The sequence below is a fragment of the Trichosurus vulpecula genome, chromosome 5, assembly GCF_011100635.1.
Source record: "Trichosurus vulpecula isolate mTriVul1 chromosome 5, mTriVul1.pri, whole genome shotgun sequence".
NCBI lineage: Eukaryota > Metazoa > Chordata > Mammalia > Diprotodontia > Phalangeridae > Trichosurus > Trichosurus vulpecula.
In genome coordinates, this window is record NC_050577.1 from 264654018 (window position 1) to 264680354 (window position 26337).

Sequence of the window (26337 nt, forward strand, 5' to 3'; positions counted from 1 at the left end):
CAGACCCCAAGCCAAGCTAGAAAGGGCTGGCATTTATCACACTGATCACAGAAAAGCTAGTTTCATTTTATTGATAACATAAATAAAGAGGGAGGCCCACCCTAGGTTTTCCCTAGATGGCCATAATCTTTCCTCTACTACATCCATCCAGTGTTCCTGGGATTCCCAATAAGCAGAGCTGTTGGGCTCAAACCCAGACCATGCAAGTCTTTGAGGCCAGAGGTTCCTGGAAAGGGAAAAGAGAACATCAGGGGAAAGTGAGGGAAAGCATTCTGGGAACATACCCTTACCGCTCCCATCATTCCTAGTGAGTCTAGGTTGGGAAGTGGCCTGGGGAACTATGCTCTGAAAGACCCTCCCTCATACTTCAGGCCAACTCTTCCCACTTGAGTCCGCTTTTAAGAGTGTCACCCCACACCCACTCTGCTCATTCCCTCAGTCTCCACTCTCTACCTCCACATCTACCTCATCAGCTTGCATCCCAGTCATCTTTCTACCATGCTCCCTCACCTCTAGGCTTCCCATTCTCCTTCTTCATGCATATCCCTCCTCCTTGGCTACTCCTCATCCCATTGTCTAGTTTCATTTTCCTATCCCCTTTGTTATCTCTAAGACCACCCTCACCTCTCATAATCTTCCCTCCACCAACCCCTTCTCCCCAAACCTTCACCAGACTCTCCAGTGCATGGGCAGCTGCATCTTGTACGCTCACAAAAAGTTGCTCTGGGGTCAGTATGTCCAGGAGCCCAGCCCTGGTTAGTGTCCCCAGCACAGGGGCTGTGCCAACAGAAAGAATGGTCAAAGCCCCAACTCTGGCCTCCACCTCACCCCTTTTCCTATCCCCCTCCCCAAATAATTCAAAGCATTTCCAATCCTCCCCAGTTTCATGCATCTTACCATTACACTGGGCCAAGAGGAGGTGAATCCTGGCTGCACTGCACTGACTGGCCAGCTGGTGAAAGAAAGAGTTTTAAGACTGGTTAGAAAAAGAAGAGTTGCCTCAGATGACCAAAATCAAGACCAGCTCCAGCTATGATTCACTTCCCTCCCCTGTATGATACCCTTTCTCAGATGCTACAATCTCTCTTTCCCAATCCTGGAATCATAATGAAATCAACTCTGTCATTGCTCCATGAAAGGACATGCCAACCTACTCCCTGGCTACTCCTCTCATCATTCCTTTAACTTTCCAAATCAAAAGATACTTCCATGGCCAGAGTTTCCCTATTTGTTTTATCTCCATATTAGAATGGAAGCTCCTTGAGGGCAGAGACTGTCTTCTATTTTGTACTTGTATCCTCAGCGCTTAGCACAAGGCTTGGAACATAGTAAGCGCTTAATAAATTTTTAAAAATTAATTCATCCCTCTAACTGCCCCACCCCAACATGCATACACACACCTGCAACAACTCCCGGGCTCCAGCCATATCCACAAAGATGATACCACTACAGTCTAGGATGACAACTTGAACAAGGTCTGCTTCTGGAAGGGGCAGTATTATTTTTATGATCTCCCTCATGTCACCCCAAATCTTCCCAAGTTACCTTTCCCATCTTACCTGTCTCAGGTGACCCATGTGACTTTGCAAGTTCCTAAAGGAAGAGAAGAGGGGGGAGTTTCCAGCCCCCCCAATATGTTCCCAATTAGTAAACATTAGTTCTCTACTCACCTGTCCACCTAGCCCCCATCTGACCTATCACATCGGCCCTTTAAACCTTCACCTGCTCCTGCTTCCTCACCTCATTTTGCCTCTCCAGTCCCAGCAGCTGCCCCATAGTTTGACGAAACCTGCCTCTGGTTCCAAAATAGAGTGGGGCAGGATATCTGAAGATTCGTAGTCCAGGAACCTGACAGAGCTGGAGAAGGACCAAAGAGTCAATGAAACATCCTTTCTAATTAAGATCATTCATCCCTACTTTCCCCAACCTCCTCTTGCCCACCTTAGAACTGTCTCTGACTGGACAGAATAGTTCTCTTCCTTTTACTTGTCCAAGCACCAGACATTGTATCCTGGGGATCAAATGGAGAAGAGAGTGATAAAGAAGCAGGACCATCTGTGTCCTTAGAGCAGGATAGCCTACTATTGGGCATATGCACAAAAGAAATTACAGAAACTCAACTTGTAAAAAACTGAATTCATTATCTTTCTTCCAAACCCCTCTCTTCTTCCTAACTTCCTTATTAGTAGGAATGTGCTGGAGCCAGCTCTGACCAGCACCAGAGATTGTTGACTTTTCAATGTGAGTATTTACACCTCAGAAATGGGCAATTGCTTGTTTTGCTGATTGTCTAGACTTAAGGTGTTAATAATTCATATTAAACTGAAAAGATTATGTGTATAACATCCCCTCCCCCCCACTCCCAGAGCCCAGTTGCCAAACATTTACCAGCACACCTATGTATTGTTCTTTAAACATTGCTTGAGCTAAGTGGGAGAGTAGTAGAAGGCTCGGAAAATGAATTAGTCATAAGACCTCTAGTCTAGTCTTACAGCCTAGTGACTGTAAACTGACAGAGAATTGGAATTTATACTACACTTTAAGGCTTTCAAAGTGCTTTACATCTATTATCTCATTTGAACATCCTGTCACCACCACCCCACCCCACCCCCAGCTTAATACTATCAAAGTCACCACTACCCTCCAGGTAATCCAGACTCAAAACCTAGGTGTCATCCTCATCTCACAATCTCACTATCACTTATATCCCTCTGTCCTCCCTCCCCCACCCCTGAGGCCAGTTTAAATCCTTTAGTTTTGACCTTTATAACAACTCTGGTATAGCTTCCCTTCTCTCCTCTGACATTGCCATCACCCTGGTGGAAGCCCTCATCACCTCCTGCCTGGACTATTGTAATAGCCTGCTGGTTGGTCTCCCAGCCTTAGGTCTCTCCTCACTCCAATTCATTCTCCACTATGCTGTCAAATTGTTCTTCCTAAAGGAAAAGTCTCACCATATCACTCTCCTCCAATCAAATAAACTCCAGTGATTCCCTATCACCTTGAGTACCAAATATAAAGCCCTCTGTTTGGCTTGTAAAGCCCTTCATAACCTGGCCCCTCCTATCTTACACTCTTCTTATACTCCACTCCCCTCCTAATACTCTTTGATCTGGTGACACTAGCCTCCTTGCTGTTTCTCACATGTGACACTCCATTTTCTAGCTCTGAGTATTTTCACTGGTTGGCCTCCATGCCTGGAGTCCTCTCCCTCTTCACATCTGCCTTCTGGCCTCCATCAAGTTTCAGTTAAAGTTCTACCTTCTGAAAGAAGCTTTTCTAAGTCCTCCCTAATTTTAGTAGCTTCCCTCTGAGATGCTCTTCAATTTATTCTGTATGTATCTTTTTCATATGTGTGTGTATATGTGTATGTGTGTGTATGCATATTATCTCTTGATTAGACTGTGAACACCTTAAGAACAGGGACTGTTTTTTTTGTCTCTCTTTGTATCCTGCAGCACTTAGCACAGTGCCTAGCACATAATAGGTGCTTTATAAATTCTAGATAACTGACAAATGTCCCCTATATTGATATATACCAAAATGTCTATGACAGTATTTCTTTGAGTGTATCAAGATCTGGAAATAATGTGGGTGGGTGTCCGTCATTTGTGAAGGAACTGAAAAAAAACTACAAAATATGAATGTAATGGAATATTGTGTAGCAAGAAATGATGAATATAAAGATGTCAAAGAAACATTTAAAGATTTGCATGAACTGATGTAGAGGGAAATGAACAGGGACAATGAGCAGAAGAGAACAATACACTCGATGAGTATAACGATGTAAGTGGTTGGGAAAAATCGCTAAAAGGAAGTTGAACACTAAGTAATGGAAAAACCAGTGAAGGTCCTAGAGAAGAGATAAGGAAATATTCCTTCTCCCTCACAATAGAGAGGCAGGGGAATGTTAGTGCAGACTATAATATACCTTCCAGGAGAGGTTTCTATCTGATATTTTTACTTAATTGTTTTTATCGAAAGAGGGTTCAATGGAGGAAGTGGATATAAAGATAAAAGGCATCAATAAAATGCATTTTTAAAAAAAGAGAGAAAAAGAGGGGAGTTCCTTTAGGAAAGTATATTTTTAGATCTGATTCCCTTTGCAAGTTTCAAGCTCACCCTTCATGCCCTACCTCTGTGTACGGCAGACTACAGTCATCATGGAGAAGATTACACCTATGGCCAGGCCCAAGTCCACACTCAAGGTCACTACAGCTACCCATGTGACCAGCCACACAGCCTGTCAAACATGGTTGGGGAGAGAATAAACACAAGGAAAAAACATGGTTGACCAGAGACATCAAATTAAGGAATTGCAGGGTAGTGACTGTCAGGCCAGGGCTTTGGGCAAGGTAAGGCATGGAAGATGAGGGATAAAGTGAATAGAAGAAATGGGATATTTGGGATGGGGGGCACAGTTTGTTCACTAGGGGATACAGCAATTAAACAGGCAGATCAGGTAGTAGCTTGGAGTGGGGCAACTATATAACTCTTCGAGTATCATGGCATCCGGGAAGGATTCTAAGCCCACCATGTTCCTTCTCTTTGGTAAACCAAAATTTTATTTAGGGGGTTACTGTAGGATTTGGTCTAAGAAGGGGACAGTAAATAGGGAGGTAGTGTCAGGAACAATCATAATTAGCTAGGAGAAATGAGAAAGGAAGTAAAGTGTTTCATCGAATTGAATTAAATTAATTCAACTAAGTTGAATTGAGCTGAATTAAGTTGAGGAGGCTGAGGGACCCTGGTGCAATCTCTCACAAAATCCATCTTGCTGATATGCCACAGATGGGGCAGCTCCTGCATCTGGAAGAATATCTGGCGCATACTGGAAATGTTGATGCAGGCAAGGACAGCCTGGGATTGGGAAAGAGAGCTAAGTATCCTATCACATCTCAATGTGCCTTTCCCCAGCCTCTCCCACAATTCACTACCTTGGGCAAATAGTAGAAAAGAGGTCCCAGCCATAGCAGCACTGAGAGGACAACTGCACAGGAGAAAAGGCCTGCAAGCTGGAAGGGAAGGAAGAATATAAGATGGGAGGGTGGAGGAGAGGAGAACTTCTCCTCTCATCCCCATAAACTTCCTGAAACCTGTGTGTATCTTCTAACATTGTCCTTTTCCCTTACTTGGATATCTCCCCACACCCTTTACCATGGTCCTTCTTCCTCATTTCTTCCTACCCCCCTTTATATGCTTCATTATTTTATCTAAATGTCCTCCACTCTCCTTACTTAAATGTCCCCCACATCACCTTTTCAGCCCTTGGTACTCTCCATTTTTACCTGTGTGTGTCCCCCTGCATCCACTAGCAAACTGGTTGTAGCTAATGAGGCTGAGTTGGGGAAGCAGGAGAAGAGTGAGGAGACTAGGTTGGAGACACCATGAGCCAGGAGCTCCTGGAGGTAAGGGGAATATTAGGATTAGGATGAGTGGCTTGTAATCAAGCTAGGATTCGGGTTCAGAAGTCTGAGTCACACCTGGTTGGGGTTGATGGTATAGCTGTGCTTGTCTGCATAGATTGAAGCCAGAGACACCGATACAGCAAAAGTAACCAGTGCAATTGGAAGGGAGTAGGCTAGAACCAGGGGCAGTGTAGATAGAGATGGTATCAAGGGTTGGGAGAACCTGGAGAGGAAGAGATTAGTGGCAAAACTAATTGTATTGATAATGAGGGTGGTCTGTAAGGCCAGGGGACTCCTTTGGAGAGGCTGAGGGACAAGAATTTGGGTTGAGGATATATCTGGATGGGTTAGAGGGTAGACAGCCTTGGAGTCTGGGGAAACTGGAAAGAGAAGCGTTGGGGATAAAGGCAATACTAGGAAAGACGTGAGCCAGGGTTTTTTCTATTCTGTCTCACCCAACTGGCAGTGACCCAACGATTTGTACATTGTATCTCGTGTCCAGAGAAGAGGTAAAACAGAGAAGAGAGGCCAAAAGCACCTAAGGAGAAAAGACAAGGGTGGAGGGGAAGTTTCTTCAGCAGGGAGGAAGAGGTTAAACTGGGGAGGTCGGGAGCAGCAAGGTTTCATTTTAGAACTGGAGATCCGAGGAGGGGGACAGGGCTCAGAGAACTGGGAAGGGTAGTTCTCTCACCATAAACACCTCTCCTGGGATCGGGGTAGGTAGCCTTTCTCGGAATCTCACGTTTAGCTCTTTGACTGGTACCAGAAGCGCCAGGCTAAGGGCTGAGATGGTCAATTCAGCGGGACTGCTCTGGGGCAGCGCGGCAAGCACCGCGGCCAGCGTCTGCGGTTGAGTGACATGTTAGCAGGGCCTCCTCTCACCCCAGTTCTCTCGATAACCCGATGTCTTGTTCTCTCCGCCCGGCACCATCGCCCTAACCAGTCTTCCAGCTCTCCTGATTCACCTCGACCTTAACCATAGCCTCACACCTCGCCCCACCCCAGAACCTCCCAAATACACGGTGCTGTCTCCCTCCTCCGGGCCCCTGAAGCCCCTTCATTCTTCTCCACCTTGAATACGGCAAAGTAGCCGATCTGTCGGGGGAAGGGCAGTCCCAGGAGACTCTGCAGCTGGGACACAAGCACGTGCACCGCGGCCCCACTGGTGAGAGCCTTGACCACGGGCTCCGACAGGAAAGTGGACAGGAAGCCGAGCTGCAACGCGAACATCCCTAGCTGCCGGGGGCGGAGGAATAAAGTCAGGGAGTTGATCGGGTGGCAAGAGGAGAGGGCCAAGGAAATGCAGAAGGTCATTCGCATCTTGTTTCATCACTACCTTTTCTATTATGGTGATCCACGCAAAAGAGGTTGGGGGTGGGGAGGAGAAAAGGCTGGCTCAGACCTTCAAGGAGATGCCCCACCCCCAGCCCAATCCCGCAACACACGCATCCTAGTCCCAGATCTCTCAACTCCCTTTCTCCTCCCTCCTTCAGCATTCTTCCCCTTGCCATGAATCTCTTCCTACCTTCTCATCTAAAGCAGGTCCCTGGGGTGCCCCTTCCCAGCCTGCTGACCTCCCCTACTCCGGCCACCCTCACCATTAGCGCCCCGCTCCAGAAGGCGACTGCAGACGCCGCCCCAACCCTCTGCAGGTCCAGCTGCATTTTGTCAGTAGAGCTCAGGTTGACCCCGGGGGGCTCCGGGACCAGGCTCTCTATCGCTGAACCGGTCATAAGGCTGAGTACTGCAAAGGTTCCTGCAAGAAGAAGGGGGGAGCTCAGAGGGAGATGTGAAAAATTACAGGGAAAGCCAACTCTAGGGTGCGGAAAATATGGGAACTTCCTCCTCCCACCTTTTCTCCACCCACCCGGCCCCCAACATCCCGACCCCCACCCCCTCTCCAACCGCTGGAGGGACTTGGCAGAAGCCGCAGGGGAGCAACGATCAAAAGAGCTGGAAGTGGCGCCACCAGCTGGCGAAGAGCCGCGGAAAGATCTAAAGTTCTGTGGATAGCATCTGCTCTTCAAGAATTGGGATGGCTGGGGGAGAATCTAGCAAGGGCCCTGGGGCTGCCTGGCAACCTGGTCCCCCTCTTGTCCCACCCCACAGGCTACTTGTTCCCGTCTGAGACACTTAAGGTCTGAGCTTGATGTTCATTTTAACCTGTATGGAAATATCAAGGAAAGAAAGCATCATTTTGTAATTTGCTTGGGGCCTACAATTTCCTGGAGGTTTGCTGGATCCAGGGATCATAAGGGAGTGAGATTGAGTGGAAATGGTCACAAGGAACTCTGCCAAGTAGGGATGGAATTTCCACCCGTTTCCACTCCCCCTAGGAATTACAATGGAATGCAAGTGGGGCTGGGGGCATAACATAGGAGGGTGCCCAGATCACTCACCAGTGGACAGGTGTCTTCCTGTACCCAGAAAGGTGTAGATGAGAACAGGAAAAAAGGAGGTATAAAGTCCAAACACGGGGGGCACTGAGGTTAGGAGGGCAAAGGCCATGCCTGGCAGGGGGAGAGATGGAAGGGTCACCCTGGGATATCCAGTCACTTCAAGCTTCAGAGGCTTCTTATTCCAACAAAAAGAGAAATTTGGCCTAGAGGATCTGTTAAGCATACTTAAATGAGTACTGCTGAGAGCCAACCTACTCTTAGGGGCCCAAAGCGTGGATTAGGCTTATGCATCCGTGTCCTGAAAGAGCCCTGGGAGGCACCCCCTCTGGCTTCTTGACTATTCCATCAGCCGGAACCGGTAAGTGACCTCTTCCCCAAGGTATTGGAAGAGGGGGGAAGGATAGAGGAGGCTAAAGAATCTGATGAAGGGTGACCCATAAAACTCCATTGTTCCGACCTCCAAGCCTAGAGGGATGAGGTTGTCAAGGGGGCTTCACCCTAATCTAACTCCCCATGCCTCACCACTCCCACCCCTTGATACACCTCCAGACTCCAGTGTCTCTTCAACCCGCTTGAAGGCTTAACTCTTCCACACCGACCCCTCCCCAAGAAGATCCTACTAGTTCTGACTGTCCCCTCACCCTGCGGCACATGCACTACGCCCACGGTGACTCCAGCTACAGCGTCTCCGAGCAACCAGGTCCTCCAGGGGTACCAGGGCAGCCAGGTCAGGGGAGGAAATCGGGCCCGGAGCAGCCTCCACGCCTCCCTCTTGGAGCAGGTCCGCAACAGCTTGTCCCGAAAGCCCCGCAGCAGCTGATCGGGTAAGGGATCTAGACCCTGCTCGGCGCCCCCAAAGTGCCTCTGGAACAGTGCCTCGGTAAGAGGGCTTAGGACATCAGAAACCGCTTCGGACCCAGGACTAGCCACCGGGTCCGTTTCCTCTCCCAACACCGAACAGGACACAGTGCTAGACGACTCAGTCATTCTGCCCTGGTCTACCCTCCTCCTCCAGCCCAGACTTATGTACCCCTCCACCCGGTTCCATAGAACCCCGCCCAATGCGTGTGGTGGGGGGGACCCCTAGCTCCACCTTCTCGGAGTACCATACAATCAAGGGCAAGGGAGGGGTACATCTCTCCGGGGAATCCTATCTAGGGGCGGGGAAGAGATCCTGGAGAAACATTCTGGGGGTAGGGGGAAGGAGAGTGTTGCATATCTGGCCATAGTCTCCCTGCCCTTCCCCAAAACTTCAATTATAATGGATGAGGAAACAGGGGCTGGAAGGACATGAGAATGATGCCAAAGGAGTAGCTTTAACACTTCTCAAGAATAGAGGTCTCCGACCATTAACTATCCTTCTTCCTCTTTTCTCTCTTTTCCTTGTAAGCGTTATGACCAGGAACTCTGGGAAGAGCAGTTCAGATATGGCCCCCCACCCCTGCCCCGGCCATATCCCCAAGCAACCACAATATTCCCAAGAGGAACAGGAGGGGGAAATAATCAGTCAACCCCAAAATTCAGAGACAAAGGGACAGAGTACAGTTCAAAAGTCCTCCATTAATGCTACATAGCTGAGTGGGAAAGTAGGGGGGTAGTTTGGACACTAAGTTCAATATGTTGGGGATAGATGCTGAAAGTATAGGTAATATGGCATGTATTTGTTTTTATTGACTCTGAGTCGCTAGTTTGGGTAGTGTTTATTTTATTGAATTTTAAATATGACTGTAAGGAAGCCGCTGTCCCCCTGACCATCTGATTCTGATTCTCCCTGTATATTTTGCTTTGGGGAAATTGGGGTAAGAGGAGTTGTAGGGCACAAGAAGAGCTCTGAAGATAACGCTCAGCTTTCTCTAAATCTGGACATTCTAATTCCCTTCTTTGTTGGTCCATGATAAACCCTTTTGGTCTTCCTGTGCCCTAAACCTAGATTCATAATTCGACTTCTGCTCCACTCCATGACAGCCTCTGAAATTCTAAATCTCAAGAACCTTTAAGATCCCAGCCACTCACCCTCTGGCCCCCCAAGTCCCTGGCCCAAAAACCCTGGGGGTCGGGTGGAGCTAGGGCGGCCTCTCTTGGCTTCAATTCCTCCTATTGTTTCTCTTACTTCTTATCGGGCCCTGCGTCCTGTCCACCCTCCTTAAGACCCCTCCTCCCATTGTCAGCAGGAGGGGGGCATAAGGTCCAGACCCAAAGGGAGGCTCTGGCCCCTTGCCCACTCTAACCCCATAACCCCTCCTACAAAGAATTCCATTGTCTGGTGAGGAAACACAGCCCCATGTGATGGAGCCCCCAGGGGACAGATGGACACAGTGGACATGCAGATGAATATAGACCCAGGACCAGGGAAGCCAGATACAATTCGGAGTCTCTTTCTCTCTGTCCCTCGTCCTTGGGGTCTGGGATATGAAGGAGTGGAGGCTCCTTCTGAACTTCTCATAACTTCTCTTTGGACCCCAGGGCTGGAAGATGAAGCACCAGGAATTACAGCACCAAAAGTAACATCACTGTCCAGGTTTCCTCTCCCCAAAGTCAGGAGCTGGGTGATGACTTAATGAGGACTTCAGAGGAAGGGGAAGAGGGCTTTCCCCCCAGGATTCTCCAATGATGGTGGTGAAAAGCTCAGTCCAAAAAAGGTATATTTAGGATTTTGCCTCTTTAGCCTCGGGGTGGTGGGGTTTTGTTTTGTTTTTTAGAGAGTTGCAAATGGAAAGGAAAAGAAAAAGTGAGATAGGGAAGATCACATGGGCTTGAAATTTCCAAAGTAGCAGGTAAAGGGGAGGAAAAGAGAAGGTCAATGACTTATATAACAAGACTTTAGGATTAAATCATGAGGATTCCTAATGACCATTTAGTTCCATGTCTGGGGTGAGAAGTTCATGTGAGAGCCCATTGATTCCAAGCCCTTTGCCCCTTCCCCATCTCCAGGCCCACCCCAAATGACTAGTGACTCCACTCCTGTACCTTTTCCCCATTCCTTCCATCCTCAATGATAGAGCAAAACCTTTATTTTCAGGAAACAGACAAATCAAAATAAATCAATACATTCTATCCCTAGCCCCCTTATCCACCCACCCATACTTCTTCCTTTCTTGGGGCTTGAGTGATACAGTACAGATGGAGGAAAGTGGAGGGAATCTGTATCCCCACAGCAGAGAAGCAATCTTTATGTACTAGAAATCTTTCTTAAACTTGATACCATTCCCATCAATTCCACCCACCCCCAGCCCAGCCCTTTCCATTTAGTTGAAGAATGAGGGGAAAAATTAGTTCAGACATTGCTCAGGAGAGGGGCCTCATCCATCACAAACCCAATGGCAAGTTACCCACGCCCCAAAGGTGAGGAGGTCACCAGTCATAGCTCATCTTCATCCAGCTTGGCCAGCCGGGCCTGGCAGATAGGCTCTTCAGGTGCAGGAGGGGCCTGAGCAGGGTTAACAAGGTCCAGAAAAGAGACAAGAGTCAAAAGGTAAGAAAGAAATTCAGAAATTGACACTCAAAAATTTATCAGAAATCTCTAACTCCTATCCTCATTTCCTGGCTCTGAATTTCTCTGGCTCCACAGATTCCTCCTGTTAGATACTCCAGACTCAGTAGCGCTGTGATATGCCAATCCCTAACTACCAATCAGATAACTGAGGGAGGAGAGCTTAAAATTAAGTCAAATACTTATTGTCTTGACTTGACTTGGAAGGGAAAAGAGTCGGAACAGAGGGGTCAGGAAGGAAAAGGAGGATGCTGGAAGGAATTGGGGGAAGAGGGTATTTAATTATTTATTTTAACAGGGGAAGGCAGGGCAATTGGGGTTAAGTGACTTGTCCAAGGTCATACAGCTTATAAATGTGTCAAGTGTCTGAAGCCAGATTTGAACTCAGGTCCTCCTGACTAGAGGGTATTTATATAGACAAAGAGTGAAGGGAAAATTACTTCTTACATAATAACAGATGGGTGCTATATAGTACTTTATGGTTAAAAAATTCATACCCACTGTTTCTTTTGGTTCTTATAGTAACTTTTTGAGGTTAGCAAGGTCGGTCAGTCAGTCAACTAGCATTTATTAAGCACCTACTATGTGCCAAGCAGTGCTAAGCAGTGGGGACATAAAGTTGAAACAGTTCCCACTCTCAAAGAACTCACAGTCTAGAGGTCAATATTATCATTCCAGTTTTACAAAGCAACAAACTCAGAAAGCCAGGATTATAGGTCCAGTATGTTTCCCACTATACTCTGCTGCCTCCCATGTTATTTTCCTTCCTAACTCTCCCTCTCCTAAGATCAGTCTCTCAGTTTTCCCCATATCTCATCACTGTGAATGACACTCTCTCCCCATACCTGTTCATTCTGAGGCAGGGGGCATTCAGTCACCCTCACGGGGGGCAGCAACAGGGAAGGGAGGGAGCCATTGATGGGTGTATGTATGCTGACTGGAGCTCGGTCCCCAAGCCGGGATCGTCCAGGGCTTCCCCCCACAGACCCTCCTATCCTTCCCAAGCTGTTAGTCTGGCTTTCCCGTCGCTGGTATTCAATTGGTGACTGCAGTGCTGGGATAAAGAGAGGAACAAGGAAGATGAAATGGCAGTCATACTGGGCACCTTTCCTAGGATCTCTGCCGTCCAAAACAAGAATTCACATTTATATAGTGCTTTAAGGTTTGCAAAGGCCCATTCTTCAATGGTACTGGCTCCCCCAGGAACCAACTGGAAGGTTCATGTGGGAGTCTGAATTTCACAAAGTCAACTTGATTTAGTAATTTGTATGAGGGTCAGAAATTGGACGTGTACAGAAGTCGGTCATCAAGATGAGGAGTTAGAGGTCAGAGATTATCAGGGAATTTGTAGCTCAGAAAACTCAAGGAGGCCCAAGGTTGTTGTGGTGGTCTCTCACCATTGAGGAAGTTCCTCTGACTTTCCAGGATCTGGGCTACATGCTGAGTCCAGGCCTCACTGATTGTTGGATCTGCAGCCTGTAGAATGTAGCGCTGGACACCACCCTCTGGCCCTCTTGAAGTCAAGGTGAACCGGCATGGATCCCCCTGAGTGTTCTTCTCTAGACCCAGACAGCTGACCTGAAGCAGTGCATGTGGAGGAGGGAAAACAATACAGATGCTTCTAGAGTTTCCCCAATCTCCCAGGTCCTATTTCCTAAAACTGACCCTATCCTCCATGCCCTCCTATAAACTCTCCAATGAACCCAAACTCTGGAAATCCTTTCTCCCTTTTCTGGGAGATCCCTCCCACTCTTTACCAGTCCTATCCTCAAGTCATCCCAATGTCCCTCCCACTTTTAGCACCCCCACCCTTACCTTGATGCTGTTCTTATAGATGTATCCAGGTTGTGCCCCACCCCTAACCCCTCCCCCTAGGGCCTCGCTGAAGATGATGATTTGTTCAAAGAGGAAGACTCGTCTCTCTCGACCCCGGGCAGGGAGCAGCCCCCCTGCTTCTGGTTCAGTAACCCAAAATGTGTCCTGACCCAGGAGCTTCCCCTGGGTGGTCAGCTTGCCCTAAGGCCAGAAGGGAAACAATCAGGATCATAATTAGAAGATTAGGACATGTGCATTCTGGTCAGAAAAGGCTAGGAGGCAGAAAGGGAGTAGAACAGAAACCCCTGCTGGGATTGCCTAGGGAGAACCACTTGCTCTCCTCCCCCGCTCCTCACATCTCTCTCGGGGTCCAATTTAGGGATCTAACTCTGTCCACAGGGATCACCAGACTGTAAAAGTACCATACCAGAGGGCTCAACTACATGCAAAGTTATTCTACGTTTCCACCTCCTTCCTGTACCTCAAAGCCTCGAAGTCGCCCCAGACTCATCATGTCATTGCAGCGTTTGGGCACAAAGCACATGACCTCTACTGCACGCTAGGACAGGAAGAATGGGAGAAATACACTTAGAAGTGGAGGGTGAGACAAATTCTCCCTTCCTACTCTTGCTTCCTTCTAATTTCCCTAAAATGTTCTCTCCCCAAACTAACCCTTAAGGGGTTATTTAAACAGATCCCTATCTAAAGGGAATGGAATTGGTCCACTGAGGTATGCAAAGAAGACTGGTTATGATTAGAAGATGTGAGATCTCCTTACCTCAAGCTCTTCAGTATTCTTCTTGGCTTTGCTATAATATTTGAGAAAATCCTGAGACATGTAGGAGAAACAGAGAAAGGTTCTGATGCTGGGAACCTGATCTGCAGATTTCCCAGACACCCTGAGGGGGGGACAACCTGGGTAGGATGTGAGGAGCTATAGAAGGAAGGCCTGGAAGGTAGTGTGGAGGAAGACTAGGTAGGTTTATGTGGGAAAGAGGCTCTGACCTTGAGGAGCAGCTGGTATTGCATGATTCTCTGTACAGGTTTGATGAGAAGGTCATTAAGCTGAAGACGGTGACCAAGCTGCTGACGGAGCTCCTGAGGAGGAAGCCAGGAGAAGGAAGAGAAAACAGGATTTAGTTGAGCTCCTATGTTGGACCCTGGTTCACCAGTAACTCTGAACACTGACCTCAAAGTAGCTATCTCCAAATTCAGACATGATGTGTTCAGACTTGGGTTTGTTCTGGCAGTAAATAACATACATGTGTAGCCTCCTCTCCTGAAGAAGTTTGGGGAAATCATGGATGAGGGCAGCTCTCTGACCCTGATATACACAGAGACAATCCATCCCCAAACTCAGGCCCCGTAGGTACCCCGACCAGCTCACATGCTTAATGAAGAGCTGGGCCAGCCAATCAGGATCCTGAAGACATTTCTGTAGTTCTTGAAGGAAGTAACTAGAGGTGCAGCCAAGCAAAGTGGAAGGAAGGTCAGAATGGGGTCTGCTTGATCCTCCTACCCCAAATCTTATGATTTCTTTAATCTGTTGTTTTCCCCCTCCTCCATAATTGTTGTGCACCTTTTCATCATCCCCCTCTTTGCCTTTCACCCTTCTATTCTCCCCCACTCCCCATACCCTTGATGCCAACATTCTTACTCTCTGTGCCATTCATAGATTTGTTGGATATTCCCAAACACAATCCTGTCCCGACCTCGAAGATTTTCAGGGATGCCCTGGGCTGTCATAGTTGCCATGTAGCCCTAGTAGGAAGGAAGAATGTGAGGTATGAGTAGGACAAGAAAATGCTATTGGAAGGGGCACCTCTGGAGGGACCTGGGCATGAAGGGGCAAAAACGGGAGAAACCTAGTCCCAGGGAAAGGACTCATGCAAGTTTTGGAAACTTGTGTAGAGATTTCCAGCTTTAGACAGAAGGGATGACAGCTGTGCAGGGGTAAGAGGGTAGGAGAGGGGGATAAGGGTGGGGTAGAGGAAGCTACCTCCACAATCTGCCCCAAGTCTTCCACGTACATTTTCTCTGTTTCCACCAGTTCACTCAGGACATACCTAGGAGGACAGCACCCCTCCTCAGGGTTAATGGACTCCCTTCATTCAGCAACCACTCCTTTCTGAGACTTAGTCACCCCTCTCCCTGAAGACCCTAGTGGGGGGGGGGGTCTCTCTCACATCCAAGGCAATGCCTGTGGCAGGTTCTCTCTAAATGCTTGAAGAGGATATATTTGGTCATCGCTTGAAGCACAAAAATGGCACTTACATACTCCTGTCCAAAGCCCTCTTCCTTTTTTCTTCCTCACTTTCTGTAGACTGAGTGGGAGTGTCCTCGGTGGGCTGGGAACTTGTACTTTCCTGGAACAGTAAGGAAAGAAATGTCCCTCAGCAGGATGGCCAGGAAACCTTGATGCTGCTTTAGCATCCACCTTGATACCCTGTTCTTGATACCTGGGTCCTGTCTCCAGGTCCCTCCAATAAAGTGGTCAGTAAGGTCAGTTCTGGTAGTTCCTCCCCTGAGGCTAGAGTTGACTCCCGAATCCATCCCTAGGTATCAGAGGTCAGACATGGGTCAGCTACAACAAATATGTTCCCCTTCCTAACAGTGGGCCCTAGCCCTTGCCCTCCACTCAATATTTGATATTGCCCTATATTTGATGTTCCAGGTGGCTCCTCTTGCTCACCTGACATGATCCTGCCTGGTCACTGTCTGTCTCGGTTTCCACACTGAGGCAGTGTCTAGAGTGGTCCAACCACCGCCTCAAGCCACTGACAGGCCCTGGGGGTCCAGGGGAGCAGGGACCAGAACTGAGTCCAGAGCTAGGGACAGAAGTGGGGACCAGGACAGAGGCAACAGAAGCAGAGACACTGCCTTCACTGCCAGCAATGGAATAGGACTCTGGGAGAGTGGAGGTGGACACAATACATAGAAAGCTTAGTTAGGACTTCTAGGAGAAATCACAGAAAATCCTTCCCACTATAGACAGTTCTTTTCCCCAGTGCCCCAAGACCTACTGTCTCCATTTGAGTTGGCTGGAGATTAAAAAAAAAAAATCTTCTTGGTCTTCACAAGAGGGAAAAGGGGGAGGTAACTACAGTGACTTCCCCTCCCCCACCTCAAGGGGCAGAAACATCCAGGAGAGACTCCAAACACTTTGCTCCCCACTCCTGGACTCCCAGGAATATGTGGGGCTTCCTCACATTTTCAGTTTGGCAAGGTTTATGGGTGTAGGGGGACAAACCATCAAATGAAACTAAGATCTGGGGGTGGCCATCTGCCCTCCCCTCCATGATGGGTACAGACCATTTCCTGGGAAACAGGGGTGGGGAACAGAGCTAGGAACCATCTGCCACCCCTGGAACAGCTTCCCCACTTGTTTCAATCACTATAAAAAGAAATAATTTCTGTACCCCTTGTTCCTCCCCCCCCCCAAAGCAGTTTACTACAATAGACAGAGGAGGGCAAGGAAAGGAAGCTTAATATGGTAGGAGATCTGTCACTAGTGCATCCGGTTATATGATCAGGTACAAAACTCTAGATTTCTTCATTGCCTCCTTTTTCCCTACCTAGACCTGAGTCACATTTGGGACAGCAGGGCTTTGAGTTTGATTGAATGCTTTTGGGGGGAGGGGGGGATAGTGAGAAGATGGGAATGGTACAGGGCCCTGGAAGAAACCTGAACAGGGTGCTTCTCTCATATCCACCGTCTCTGAGACACATAAAAACAGACACTGACCCCTCCTTGCCCCTTCCCCCAGTTTCTTGAATTTGGAATCGAAATATTTAGAGAGATTATCTTCCAACTTCACTTTTCTGGGAGATGTACTGACAGCCTCCAGTTAGGAGGTTAGGGGAGAAAAGGACCCTGGCTCCAAGTTCCCCTCCCATACATATTAATTAACCTTCCCCCCTTTCAAGGCTCCCACCCCCCAAATACTGAGTCCCACACTCACCGCGACCCCCCCGGGAGAAACAGCAGCCGCATTTTGCCAACACTTTGCGGATCACGTGGGGACAGGCACAACGACCCCCCCGGTGATCCTCCCGCATGGCTCCGGGGCCCCCCCAGACCCCCCACCCGGGCCGGCCATGCAGAGGGAATCACGGGGGGCGGGGCGGGAACGGCTCTGGGAGCACACCCCCCTCCCTCCCACCCAGGTCTGGGCTGGGAGAGGGGGGAAGGAAAGGATGGCGGCGGGGATGTCTAGGGGTGGATAGAAGTGTTATCTGAAGGAGGGACAGGGGGTCTAGGGAAGGGGTAGCACAGGGCTGGAATGCCGAGCCGGGTGAAGAGGGGCTCCGGAGCCCTATCCGTCCCGGAGTCCGTGAGTCCAATTGTCCAGTCCGGGTGGGGCCTGGGCCGGGATGCAGCTGCAGCTCCAGCTCTGTCTCTGGGGTCTCTTGGGGGTGGAGGTGGGGTGGGGGAGTAGGATGGGTGCGTGGAAGATGGGGTGGGGAAAAGTCCCTGGGCTGGGGTTGGGGCGAGGATATGCGTGGGTGGCAGCGTTGGGGAGATACTGGCGCTGCGCCGGGTCTGGGCCGAGCGGCGAGCAGAATTGCAGGCCGAGCCTCTATGCAGCCGAGGGGAGGAGTCTATCTGGTCCTAGCTCCGCCCCCTCCCGCTCCATCCCCACCTCCAGTTAGTCCCCAATTCCTCTCTCCCCCCACTGGCTCCCCCAAGTTGGAACTCTATGTCCCCAATTTCTACATCCCTCCCTTCACTGCCTCGCCTCCTCATCTTTTTCCTCGTCCTCCCTCCTCTGTCCTCTATCTTTAAAGGGCCGAGGTGGGGGGACTTTGTTGACTGGGCCAGTGTCCGCTACTCCCCCCTAGACCTCAGTGGCGAAGAGCTGGAGTCCCGTAGATAGATAAAGCTTCAGATAGTGTGTGGGCGTGATGAGAAGGGAGGGGTAGGGTGGGGGAGTGGAGGTAGAGATGGGAATGGGAAGAGGTGTCATCCTCTACCCAGACCCTTATCCCGAGAGGCTCAGACATAGACGGGTTCTCTCGAGTGGGCTGTGTGCGTGGACGATCTATTCAGGTGCCCGCCCCTCTCTCTCTAATTCTCCCCCTCCCTTCCCTTCAGTACCCAGGACTCCAGTAGCGGCTAATCACCAATTAAGGAGAAGTTCTAGAGCCCTGGGCTGGCTGGGGACCAGGGGTGGGGCGTAGGGGCGGCTACTCAGCCTGGCGAAGGGGTACAAAGGCTCGATAGGACAGAGGTCGCACAAGAAGAAGGAAAATGTGGGATAGTCTGTGCAATTAAATGAATCTCAAGCAAATAAGTTGCAATACACTATGTAAACAAGCAAGGAATATTGTTTGAATTCACCACTTAGCCCAGGGTGCCTCTCTACGCCGTCTTTTCCCTACCTAAACCCAGCTTCTTACCAAGCTCCCGAGTCGGTGCGGAGGCCGCAATTTCTACCTCCCCTCTCTTATCCCACTTCGTACTTTTAGGCTCAGTTTCCCTTTCCCCCAGCCTCAGGAAGCTCCTGCTGGGGGGCTGCAAGGACAGAGGGTCAGTGAGGATCCCCAATTCTTCTATTTCTAGCCCTAACGTTGTGACATGTCCTCATGGAGCGATCAATATCCGTCGCTAGGCTAGAGTGGGAGCAGATGCCACCCCAAGGAGTTACTTTGGACCTTATGACTACTTCAAGGCTTCACAAGTTCCTGCGACTATCACCTGGTTTGCTGTTTGGTAGGGGAGGACAGAGTGTGCAGCCTTAGGTCCCTTTACCCCTAACCCAACCCACCGTGGCCCCTCTTCCTTACCCCCTCAGGCTCGGGCAGGGCGCATGCGCGCAGCATGCCACCCATCGCCCCCAGCATCCGGTCAGTGCGGCCCGAGTTGGGGCGGTCTGGGGGCTTCATGCTGGGCTTAGAACTTGTTCGTAGCTCAGGGCGGAGGGGATACCGAGCCTAGGGGGCCTAAGGCGCTGTGTCCGAGAAGTCGCTGCTGCTTGAATCCTCCCCCAATCCTCGAGCTCCGCCCCACTCCCACCCCAACTAAAACCCCAGCAGGACTGGTAGGATTGCCTCTTTCCCCATAATCCCACCCCCACCCAATACAACTCACAAAGTAAAAATGCGGATCAAAGTGCTCCAATGTATTAGGATCAATAAGTCAACCTTATTCCCTCAATTCTCCAAAAGTCTATAGGGCTGCGTAAAGGATCCAGGAGTTCTCGACTTCCTTCATCCCCCAGACACACCCCTGTTCCGGGACCCTCCTCTCCACTGCCCATCCAGAGTTGTGTTGCATATTTTATTTTTATTAAATCAAAAGCTAGTCTGGTGGCAGTTCCAAACTGGGTAAAGGTAGAAGAATGGGGGAGAAAGACTGACTGACAAAAAGACAGAGACACAAAGAAGGGACAAGATGACTGTGCAGGGGCTTGATGAATACGCAGAGCAGGCTCCATTTGGCGTGGGGGTGTTGTATCAGCCCCCAATCCCTCCCCTCTACTACACACACCCAGAGTTCATTGCCAAGTACAGTTTTATGTGTGTGTGGCTGAGGTTGGGAGGTAAAGAGATACCCCTTCTTTCCTTTTTGGGGGAGGCCTCCTAAGGAGCATGTTTCAGAAAGATTCAAAGTTGATGGGATGGGGTATGGGTAGGTACATGGGGCAGTGGGGTTCAGGGTATGTACATGGGAAGGGAAGAGGGAAGAGAGAGGGAGCAGCATGGATAGAACCCTTGTAGGTTAACCCCAAACAGATGGCGAGATCTGGGTTGGGGTGGGGGGCGGGGGTCACATCACACTGAAGTACATGGTGGAAGTGGGGGACAGAAGAGTCAGGAGGCTGTACCCTCCCATCCAAAGCTCCCTCCAAAACAGAAAAACCTCCTACGAACTGGAGATAAGATGGAGAGGAATGACTAGAGACATCAGCTGACAGGTTGGAGGAGGTAATGAATCCTCCATAGGGGAGGGTATTTGGGGGAGAGGGGGCAAAGGAAGGGAATATCCTTTAATCATCTGTTATGCCCTTGGCTCTCAGTTCCTCTTGCACCCTGGTCAGGTAGGTGGGATCCGGGTACCCAAACCTAGAAACAAATAGAGATGGAGGAACAATGTTAAATGTACTGTTCCTTTAGCCCCCATGCCCACCCCTTCCTGTTTACCCTCTAGAAATACCAAACCATGCCTCCTCCCCCTCCCTCTGACCAGGTTGTCTCATATCCCAGGGAAGGACAGGTCCAATTCTGCTTAATTTTGTGGACCAAGGTGAGTACCCCAGCATTAGGCTATGTGTTTGTCTCTGTGTGTATGTGTGTGTGTGGAAGAGGCATGGAGAAGTTTTTAAAAATGGAGAATTGTACAATAGGGGGTGGGAGATGAGGAATGGGAGGGGAGGGAATCTGGGATTGGGGAAGAGAAACATGTTGTGAAGCCAAAGGAGGTCTAAGTTGAATATAGCTGGGGAGAGGGCCAAGGGGCAGGTATGAGAGAACTACAAATCTGAGAAGGTTCCCAGGACAAGGGTTGAGGGCCACATAATGGCAGTGGGGGTCAGGAGAGGGAGAGGGATTGGAGGGGTGTCGCACAGCTGGGGTCCCCCAGTGCAGCTGGTCTTGTGGTGGATGTCGTTCCAAGTGATGACATTTGGTCTCCCCGTGGTCATGGAAGTGCCAATGGTGAAGGTGAGACGCTGGTCAAAAGCCTTTCGGAACAGAGTCAGCACCTTGTTGCCCTCGGGGCAGTCTGGGAGGTAGGCCACCCGTGTGGTGCCAGGATACCGAACGCCAGGGTTTGGGTGCTCGGCCTGGGAGGATGGGGGAGTGGTGGGGCAGTCAGTGGACGGATACCCTCGAGGCCCATGCTGATGACTAACAGTCAGCCCGGGCATCCCTCTGTTGGTGTGCTCCCAGTTCAAACGTAGGGGAATGTGCTGAAAGATTTCTAGGGAAGGAGATACCCTGGTCACCCATCAGAGGGCTGGTCCAACCAACAATTTGTATATTTGAAAAGTTTTTCCTACTATCTAACTCTACCCACCCGTACTTCAATTGGACACAATTTCCCTTTTGATTGGTTCGTAGGTGGATTAAAGAGGAGTTAGTCTTCCAGAGAGGTGAGGACTAGGCATAAGTTAGCCTTCTCTTTCTAATGTCTTCAACCTTCTACCAAGGACTTTATTACTTATGTCTTTCAGCATTTCTCTCTTATCCAGATTGTTTACATTCTTATGAAAACCCAAACTGGACACTATCTTAGGCATTACTCTAACAATGAGGCTCCCAGGATGACTTCTCGGACCTCCCCCATCACCCTGTGCCTACCTTATATTGTCCCCCTGGCTTCCCTCTTTCAAATAGGTATGATAAAATAATTATCCCTCTTTGCTTGTAGCCTTCTAAGATTTGGGGATCCCTTTCTAAGGAACCTCCACCTGGCCGATTGTCCCCCACCCCTTACCACCAATTCACCTCTGTAGCAATTCCCACCCTAGTAAACACTTCCAGATTCATCATGTCAGCGTTAGCTAGTTCCTTTCCTTATTCTTTATGGACTTTTATACGTGTTGGGGGTAGAGAATAGGGGGAGCTGGCTTTGTAGGACGTCCTCTGCCCCTGGACAATGATCAGAAAGTCATGCTGTATGCAAATAGCACAGCCAAACATATTCAGTATCTTAAATCATTAGTCAGTTCTTTTCCCTACTCTTATGATGGAAGGGGTGAGTCAAATCAGTGAATTAACTTGGGAGAGGCCAAAAGGGAGAAAAGAGTGTGATCTTCTTACCCCTTGGACGCCAGGTGGGAAGACGTACTGGATGACAATGGTTCCGTATTTCTCATAGCTAGGCAGCAGGAGGCTAGCATCCTTGGAAACCAGCATTCGCCCATTCTGGGGCTGGTTGCCTACCAGCTGCCCATAGAAACGACCACACATGGGGCAGGCCTTCTTCACCTGCAGTGCCCGGGTAATGCAGCCTTCACAGAATGAGTGTCGGCACTTTTCCAGTGTCTTGGCATTCTGGATCTCCCCCAAGCAAATGGGACAAGTGCTCTCCTGCTCTTCCGCCTCCTCGCGTAGGCGGGGCGGAGGAGGTGGGGGCAAAGGGGGTGGAGGAGGTAAGGGAGCTCTGGCCCCTGGGGGCAGCAGTGGAGCAGCCCGGAGAGGAGGGGGCCCTGGGCGGTGCAGCTCTGGATGCTCACTCCCACCCCCCAGTGACAGGCAGCCCATCAACTCCCCCTGCCTTTGTGCTTTCTTCAGCTCCTTCTCTGCCTCCTTCAGCAGCCCCTTGAGAGCCTTTCTGGCGAGGTAGAGGCTATTGGGAGGGGCTGGGTGGGGGCCCTGGGGAGCAAGCTGAAGAACATAGATGTCCGATGTCTCTCCATCGATGAGGATGGATATTCGGTGTTCATCCCGAAGCCGGGCCAGCCGCCCTGGTGTTTCCTTGCTCAGGAAGTCCCACACTGGCTTTGAGACTGTCACCTTGTTCTTGCAGCTGCCCCCACAGGCCGCCATCCTGGACAGGACGAACGACACTGCCCCAGGATGAAGGGGCTTCAGGATAGGGTCTATTTGCCAAATATCAGTGCCTCCACTCTCAATTCCCGCCCCATTCCAAAGCCCAACCCAATACCACCTCTCACCAAAGAATTGCCCATTTTATTTTCATCTCCAAAGTTCAGCATCCCTTCCACTCTACTGCATTCTACCCAAAATTCTCCCAATAAAGACTAGGGTAATTCCCCAAGATGAAGGTTTATATTGCAATGTAGGGAAAATTGCTTCATGGTACAATGGCCTTCTCATTTTCCTGGTTCTCCCTCCCACAACTCCCGTCAGGGTTGCGGGGTCCTCTTTCAGAGTGGGAGGTGCAACTGATTTATTACCATTTAAACCAAACAGCTGAATCTATCCCACTTTCCCCATAGTTACACTGATTACCTCCTTCCCTGTCCAGAGTGAAGTCATGTGCCCTGGCAGGGAGGCTCCCAGCCTGGTACATGCAGAACTGGCTTTCCTTTTCTCCCTCTATGTCCCTACTTATGGGCTAGAAATATCTGACCTAGTGGTGATGGTGGCAAATCTCTCTGTACAGAGTTGGAGAGAAAATGAGGGAACCTTCCTGGACACATCCTAATTCAGAGGCCTTATGCATCTGAGCAGCCCTAAGAGTGGAAGAATTGGGATTTCTACAGTCAAGTTACTGAAAGCACTGAAAACAAGCTCCCTGGGGTAGGAACAGTAAGGGATGGGTAGGCAGCATGTTACTTGGAGGACTGGTACCTGGAGAGCCCATGGACGATGGTGGCAGGAGGAATCCAGGAAGTCCCACGCTCAGCTGGACTTTGATGCCAACACTGGGTGAGGGCAATGGGGTTACAATAGAAATTGTTGTTTTACCTGTCCCTCCCTTTCTCCCCACTCCTTGCCACCAGCCAATCGCATCCGACACCTCCCTTCCTCTCCCTCCACCCTTAGTATTCCATCCCCTTTCCAAAAGAAGCTCTGTGGAAACTGGAACTTCAGCACTCCAGTTTCAAACCTCTTTTCATCCCTAATACTAAGCCCTTCAGGGGCTTTTTCCTCAGTCTACAGTGAAAAGGTATGAGAAAAAAAGGAAGGAATAACTGATTAGGATTGGAAAAGCCTCAAAAAATTGTTTTAACCGTTATCCTGCCCCCTTACCCTCAGTTCATAAAAGCAGGAATTTCCTCTGGGGGTTCAGACTTTCATTCTTCCCACCATTCCCTGTGATCCCCAAATTATTTACCCTCATGGCCTGCATATCCTCCCTAAGGTCTAACCTTTATCACTCCCGCTTGCTGGCTGTTGAAGATGTGGACCAAGTGGCAGCAGACTCTATAACAAAAAATATCCGTAGTCCGTTCTTACTAGTTCAAGACCAGGTATCCCATCTCTCCGTCAGTATACACTGCCATGCATGGGGAATGTTCATACATGGGTCTAGTTCCTAGAAACTGGGACATCCCCTTAGTCCTCACATATTTACTTCCTCAGGTCTCCATCTCTCATCCAGCTAGGAAGAGAACCATTGGACTGAGCTCGATATTAAGTTTAATTCTGGCTAGGTCACTGACCCTCTGTTGAGAGGAAAGCTTGCCCTTGCCTGTGTCTCCATCCTATTTCCCGCCCCCCCCCCCACTTCCCATCCCCCTCCCAACCCGGGGGCTGTCTACCCCTAGGGGCTCTTAGCCCAAACCCTGGGGTAGGGCGGCTACAGACTAGGACCCCTTTGACAAAGGAGGACTACACCGGACCCTGGTTCGGCTAAGGAAGTTGGTGGGGGGTAGGCAAGGGCCAGGCGGTCCGTGACCTACACCAGGCCAGTCCCACCCCCCAGATTGGGGCGGGGCCAGTGAAGGTGTCTGGAGCGGGCCCGGATCCCCGAGTCTCCATTGATCATCGCCCATACCCCTAACCCCGCGCCAGGCCGGGCCCTGATTCCTCGGGCGCACACACAGTCACACACGGACACTCACGCGCGCACACACACGCCCGGGGTGCCCCCTTCCCGACCCCGCAGCTGGCAGGCCCCGCAGAGGCCCCGCAGCACTTCCCCAACCTCCTTCTTCCCTAACCCCGCAACAGAAGGGAAGACGCCCGGCTGTGAAGCGGCCGCAGGGGGTGGGTAAGGGAGAGGGTCCCCGGGCTCGAGGGAGTCGGGTCCGAGGGGCGCGAGCCCGCACCCGGGGGGCGCTGGGGGGAGGGAGGGGACTCCGGGCTCACCTACCTCCCGTCAGCGCCGCCATCGCCGGTCACATGACTGAGGCTGTTGCTGGGATGACGGTCCGGACCTTAGCAACGGGGTGGGGGGGAGTAGGGGGGGAGGAGGGAGAGGGATGAAGAAGAGGGGAGGGGGGCTGGGGAGGGGGGGACCTCAAAGAAGGGAGGTGGGGCCGAGAACAGTGGCCCCCTCCCCCAAATCGGAGGCGACAGTCGCCGCCTCTTGGGCCCCACCTCCAATCCCAAAGCGTCCTTCCTGCACCTCCCCAGCCCTCCTTCCGTGGGGATGCTCCTGGGGGCGGGGAAGAGAGGGAGGGAGGGAGGGAGGGGGAGCTGCTGGGGAGGGAGCGAGGGCAGGGCTGGGGTGGGGGGAGCTAAGATAGGGAAGGAGCAGCGAGCGAGCCTGGGAGACAAGGGAAGAAGCCCTCCACCCTCATTCACCTGTCCCTCTCCCCATCACCTCCGTCACCTTACCCCGCCCTCTACCATCCTCATCTTTTTCTTTTCCAATCAACTGCGCCGCTGCCCGTGGGGGTTGACAGAGACCCGGCAATCTCAGCTTTTTTGGAGTCAACCTGGCCGAGCGGATGGACTTGGAAACAGGATGACCTGAGTTCAAATCCCACCCAGGACACTTCCTAGCTGTATGATCCAGGGCAAGTCACTCTGAATCAGAAAGACCTGCGTTCTTTCTAGTTGACCCAGGGAGAGTCACTTTGACTTCTCTGCCTCAGTTCTTGACTGGTAGATGGTCTCAAAGATGCCTGCCAGTCTCTCTATCCCTAGATTTGTGAGATTGGGTGGGAGTCACCTTTGGTACCATCTACCCACTTTTTGGGTGTTCATTGCAGATGGAGCCACAGGCAGAAAACTGAGTTGAAGGAATGATGAACGAATATTAAAAGTATGCCACTACTCTTTGTGTGACCTAAGATAAGTCATTTGAATTATTTGAAGCTCATCTCTTTATGGGTAAAGTGGTTGGGTTGGCTGGTCCCTTTCAACTTTTGAGTCTGTGATCCTCAGGATGGGTGAGGGGAAGACACCCCCTATCATTTACCCATTTTTAGTGCTCATGCCAGATGGGAGCCCAGGCAGAAAGGTGGAATAGATTAAGAGAACAAAAATACAACCCTCAGCCCCATTTCTATAGCACTTGAAGGTTTTACAAAGAGTTTTGCTCATTTCCATTATTCAAGGCAAATTATGATTCCTCCTTTACACTTGAAAAGCGTAGGGTCAGAACTTTTCAATTTCATAAATTTTCTATTTTCGAATTTTATTTTAAAAAACTAAATTTTACTTTTTTTCCAAGAGATCTGACCTCTTCCACCTCTTTCCCCCTCCACCAACATTGAGAAAGCAAGAGGAAGAAAACTGTTAAAAGCATGTGTAATCAAGCAAAACAAATTCCCATATTTGACATGTTCAGAACACCATCTCAATTTGCATCCTGAGTCTATCACTTCTCTGCCAAGAGACTGGTAGCCAAGTCCTCTGATGA

The 26337-nt window shown here is 50.1% G+C and overlaps 3 protein-coding genes across 7 annotated transcripts; all 3 read right to left on the reverse strand.

Annotated features, from left to right (window-relative positions):
* Positions 1-47: 47 nt before the first annotated feature.
* LOC118851806 (solute carrier family 26 member 10-like) lies at positions 48-8805 on the reverse strand. Of its 2 annotated transcripts, none has more exons than XM_036761354.1 (18): positions 8449-8805; positions 7808-7918; positions 7007-7164; positions 6480-6644; positions 6100-6252; positions 5864-5946; positions 5484-5631; positions 5289-5402; positions 4938-5015; positions 4765-4860; positions 4137-4243; positions 1942-2011; positions 1741-1857; positions 1560-1593; positions 1401-1483; positions 898-952; positions 665-777; positions 48-226 (listed from the first exon to the last, which is right to left on the reverse strand). In XM_036761354.1, the coding sequence occupies exons 1-18, from the start codon at positions 8792-8794 to the stop codon at positions 188-190; spliced, it is 2070 nt and encodes a 689-aa protein (XP_036617249.1). In that variant the 5' UTR covers positions 8795-8805; the 3' UTR covers positions 48-187. The 2 variants fall into 2 exon arrangements, with proteins under 2 accessions (XP_036617249.1, XP_036617250.1); XM_036761355.1 differs by having other exon boundaries at positions 671-777; positions 8449-8794.
* Positions 8806-10771: 1966 nt separating this feature from the next.
* ARHGEF25 (Rho guanine nucleotide exchange factor 25) lies at positions 10772-19057 on the reverse strand. 3 transcript variants are annotated; one of them, XM_036762168.1, is made up of 16 exons: positions 18900-19057; positions 18513-18627; positions 15805-16019; positions 15572-15667; positions 15387-15478; positions 15112-15178; positions 14770-14873; positions 14500-14569; positions 14302-14391; positions 14118-14210; positions 13891-13941; positions 13594-13671; positions 13113-13313; positions 12695-12875; positions 12143-12351; positions 10772-11234 (listed from the first exon to the last, which is right to left on the reverse strand). In XM_036762168.1, the coding sequence occupies exons 1-16, from the start codon at positions 18996-18998 to the stop codon at positions 11166-11168; spliced, it is 1830 nt and encodes a 609-aa protein (XP_036618063.1). In that variant the 5' UTR covers positions 18999-19057; the 3' UTR covers positions 10772-11165. The 3 variants fall into 3 exon arrangements, with proteins under 3 accessions (XP_036618063.1, XP_036618065.1, XP_036618064.1); XM_036762170.1 differs by lacking the exon at positions 18900-19057 and adding an exon at positions 17075-17521 and having other exon boundaries at positions 18513-18593; XM_036762169.1 differs by lacking the exons at positions 18513-18627; positions 18900-19057 and adding an exon at positions 17075-17715.
* A 158-nt stretch (positions 19058-19215) lies between these two features.
* DTX3 (deltex E3 ubiquitin ligase 3) lies at positions 19216-25331 on the reverse strand. 2 transcript variants are annotated; one of them, XM_036758499.1, is made up of 6 exons: positions 24841-25331; positions 23894-23948; positions 23373-23446; positions 21876-22624; positions 20679-20896; positions 19216-20177 (listed from the first exon to the last, which is right to left on the reverse strand). In XM_036758499.1, exons 3-6 carry the CDS (start codon positions 23383-23385, stop codon positions 20102-20104), a joined length of 1056 nt encoding a protein of 351 aa, XP_036614394.1. In that variant the 5' UTR covers positions 23386-23446; positions 23894-23948; positions 24841-25331; the 3' UTR covers positions 19216-20101. The 2 variants fall into 2 exon arrangements, with proteins under 2 accessions (XP_036614394.1, XP_036614395.1); XM_036758500.1 differs by having other exon boundaries at positions 24837-25115.
* Positions 25332-26337: the final 1006 nt, after the last annotated feature.

What these genes read in the sequence shown, in the direction of transcription:
- DTX3 (XM_036758499.1), bottom strand. An exon ending in TCCCACCTGGCGTCCAAGGG is followed by an intron (nt 20,897 to 21,875) that starts GTAAGAAGATCA and finishes CCATCCTCCCAG; the next exon opens with GCCGAGCACCCAAACCCTGG. An exon ending in TGCACTGGGGGACCCCAGCT is followed by an intron (nt 20,178 to 20,678) that starts GTGCGACACCCC and finishes ATTTGTTTCTAG; the next exon opens with GTTTGGGTACCCGGATCCCA.
- ARHGEF25 (XM_036762168.1), bottom strand. Translation starts at nt 18,998, where the DNA reads ATGAAGCCCCCAGACCGCCCCAACTCGGGCCGCACTGACCGGATGCTG. An exon ending in CCCAGCTCTTCATTAAGCAT is followed by an intron (nt 14,392 to 14,499) that starts GTGAGCTGGTCG and finishes AAACTTCTTCAG; the next exon opens with GAGAGGAGGCTACACATGTA. An exon ending in TCTATAAGAACAGCATCAAG is followed by an intron (nt 12,876 to 13,112) that starts GTAAGGGTGGGG and finishes GCACTGCTTCAG; the next exon opens with GTCAGCTGTCTGGGTCTAGA.
- LOC118851806 (XM_036761354.1), bottom strand. Translation starts at nt 8,794, where the DNA reads ATGACTGAGTCGTCTAGCACTGTGTCCTGTTCGGTGTTGGGAGAGGAA. An exon ending in GAGCCCGGGAGTTGTTGCAG is followed by an intron (nt 953 to 1,400) that starts GTGTGTGTATGC and finishes TTCTTTCACCAG; the next exon opens with CTGGCCAGTCAGTGCAGTGC. An exon ending in CACTGGAGAGTCTGGTGAAG is followed by an intron (nt 227 to 664) that starts GTTTGGGGAGAA and finishes TTCCCTTTCCAG; the next exon opens with GAACCTCTGGCCTCAAAGAC.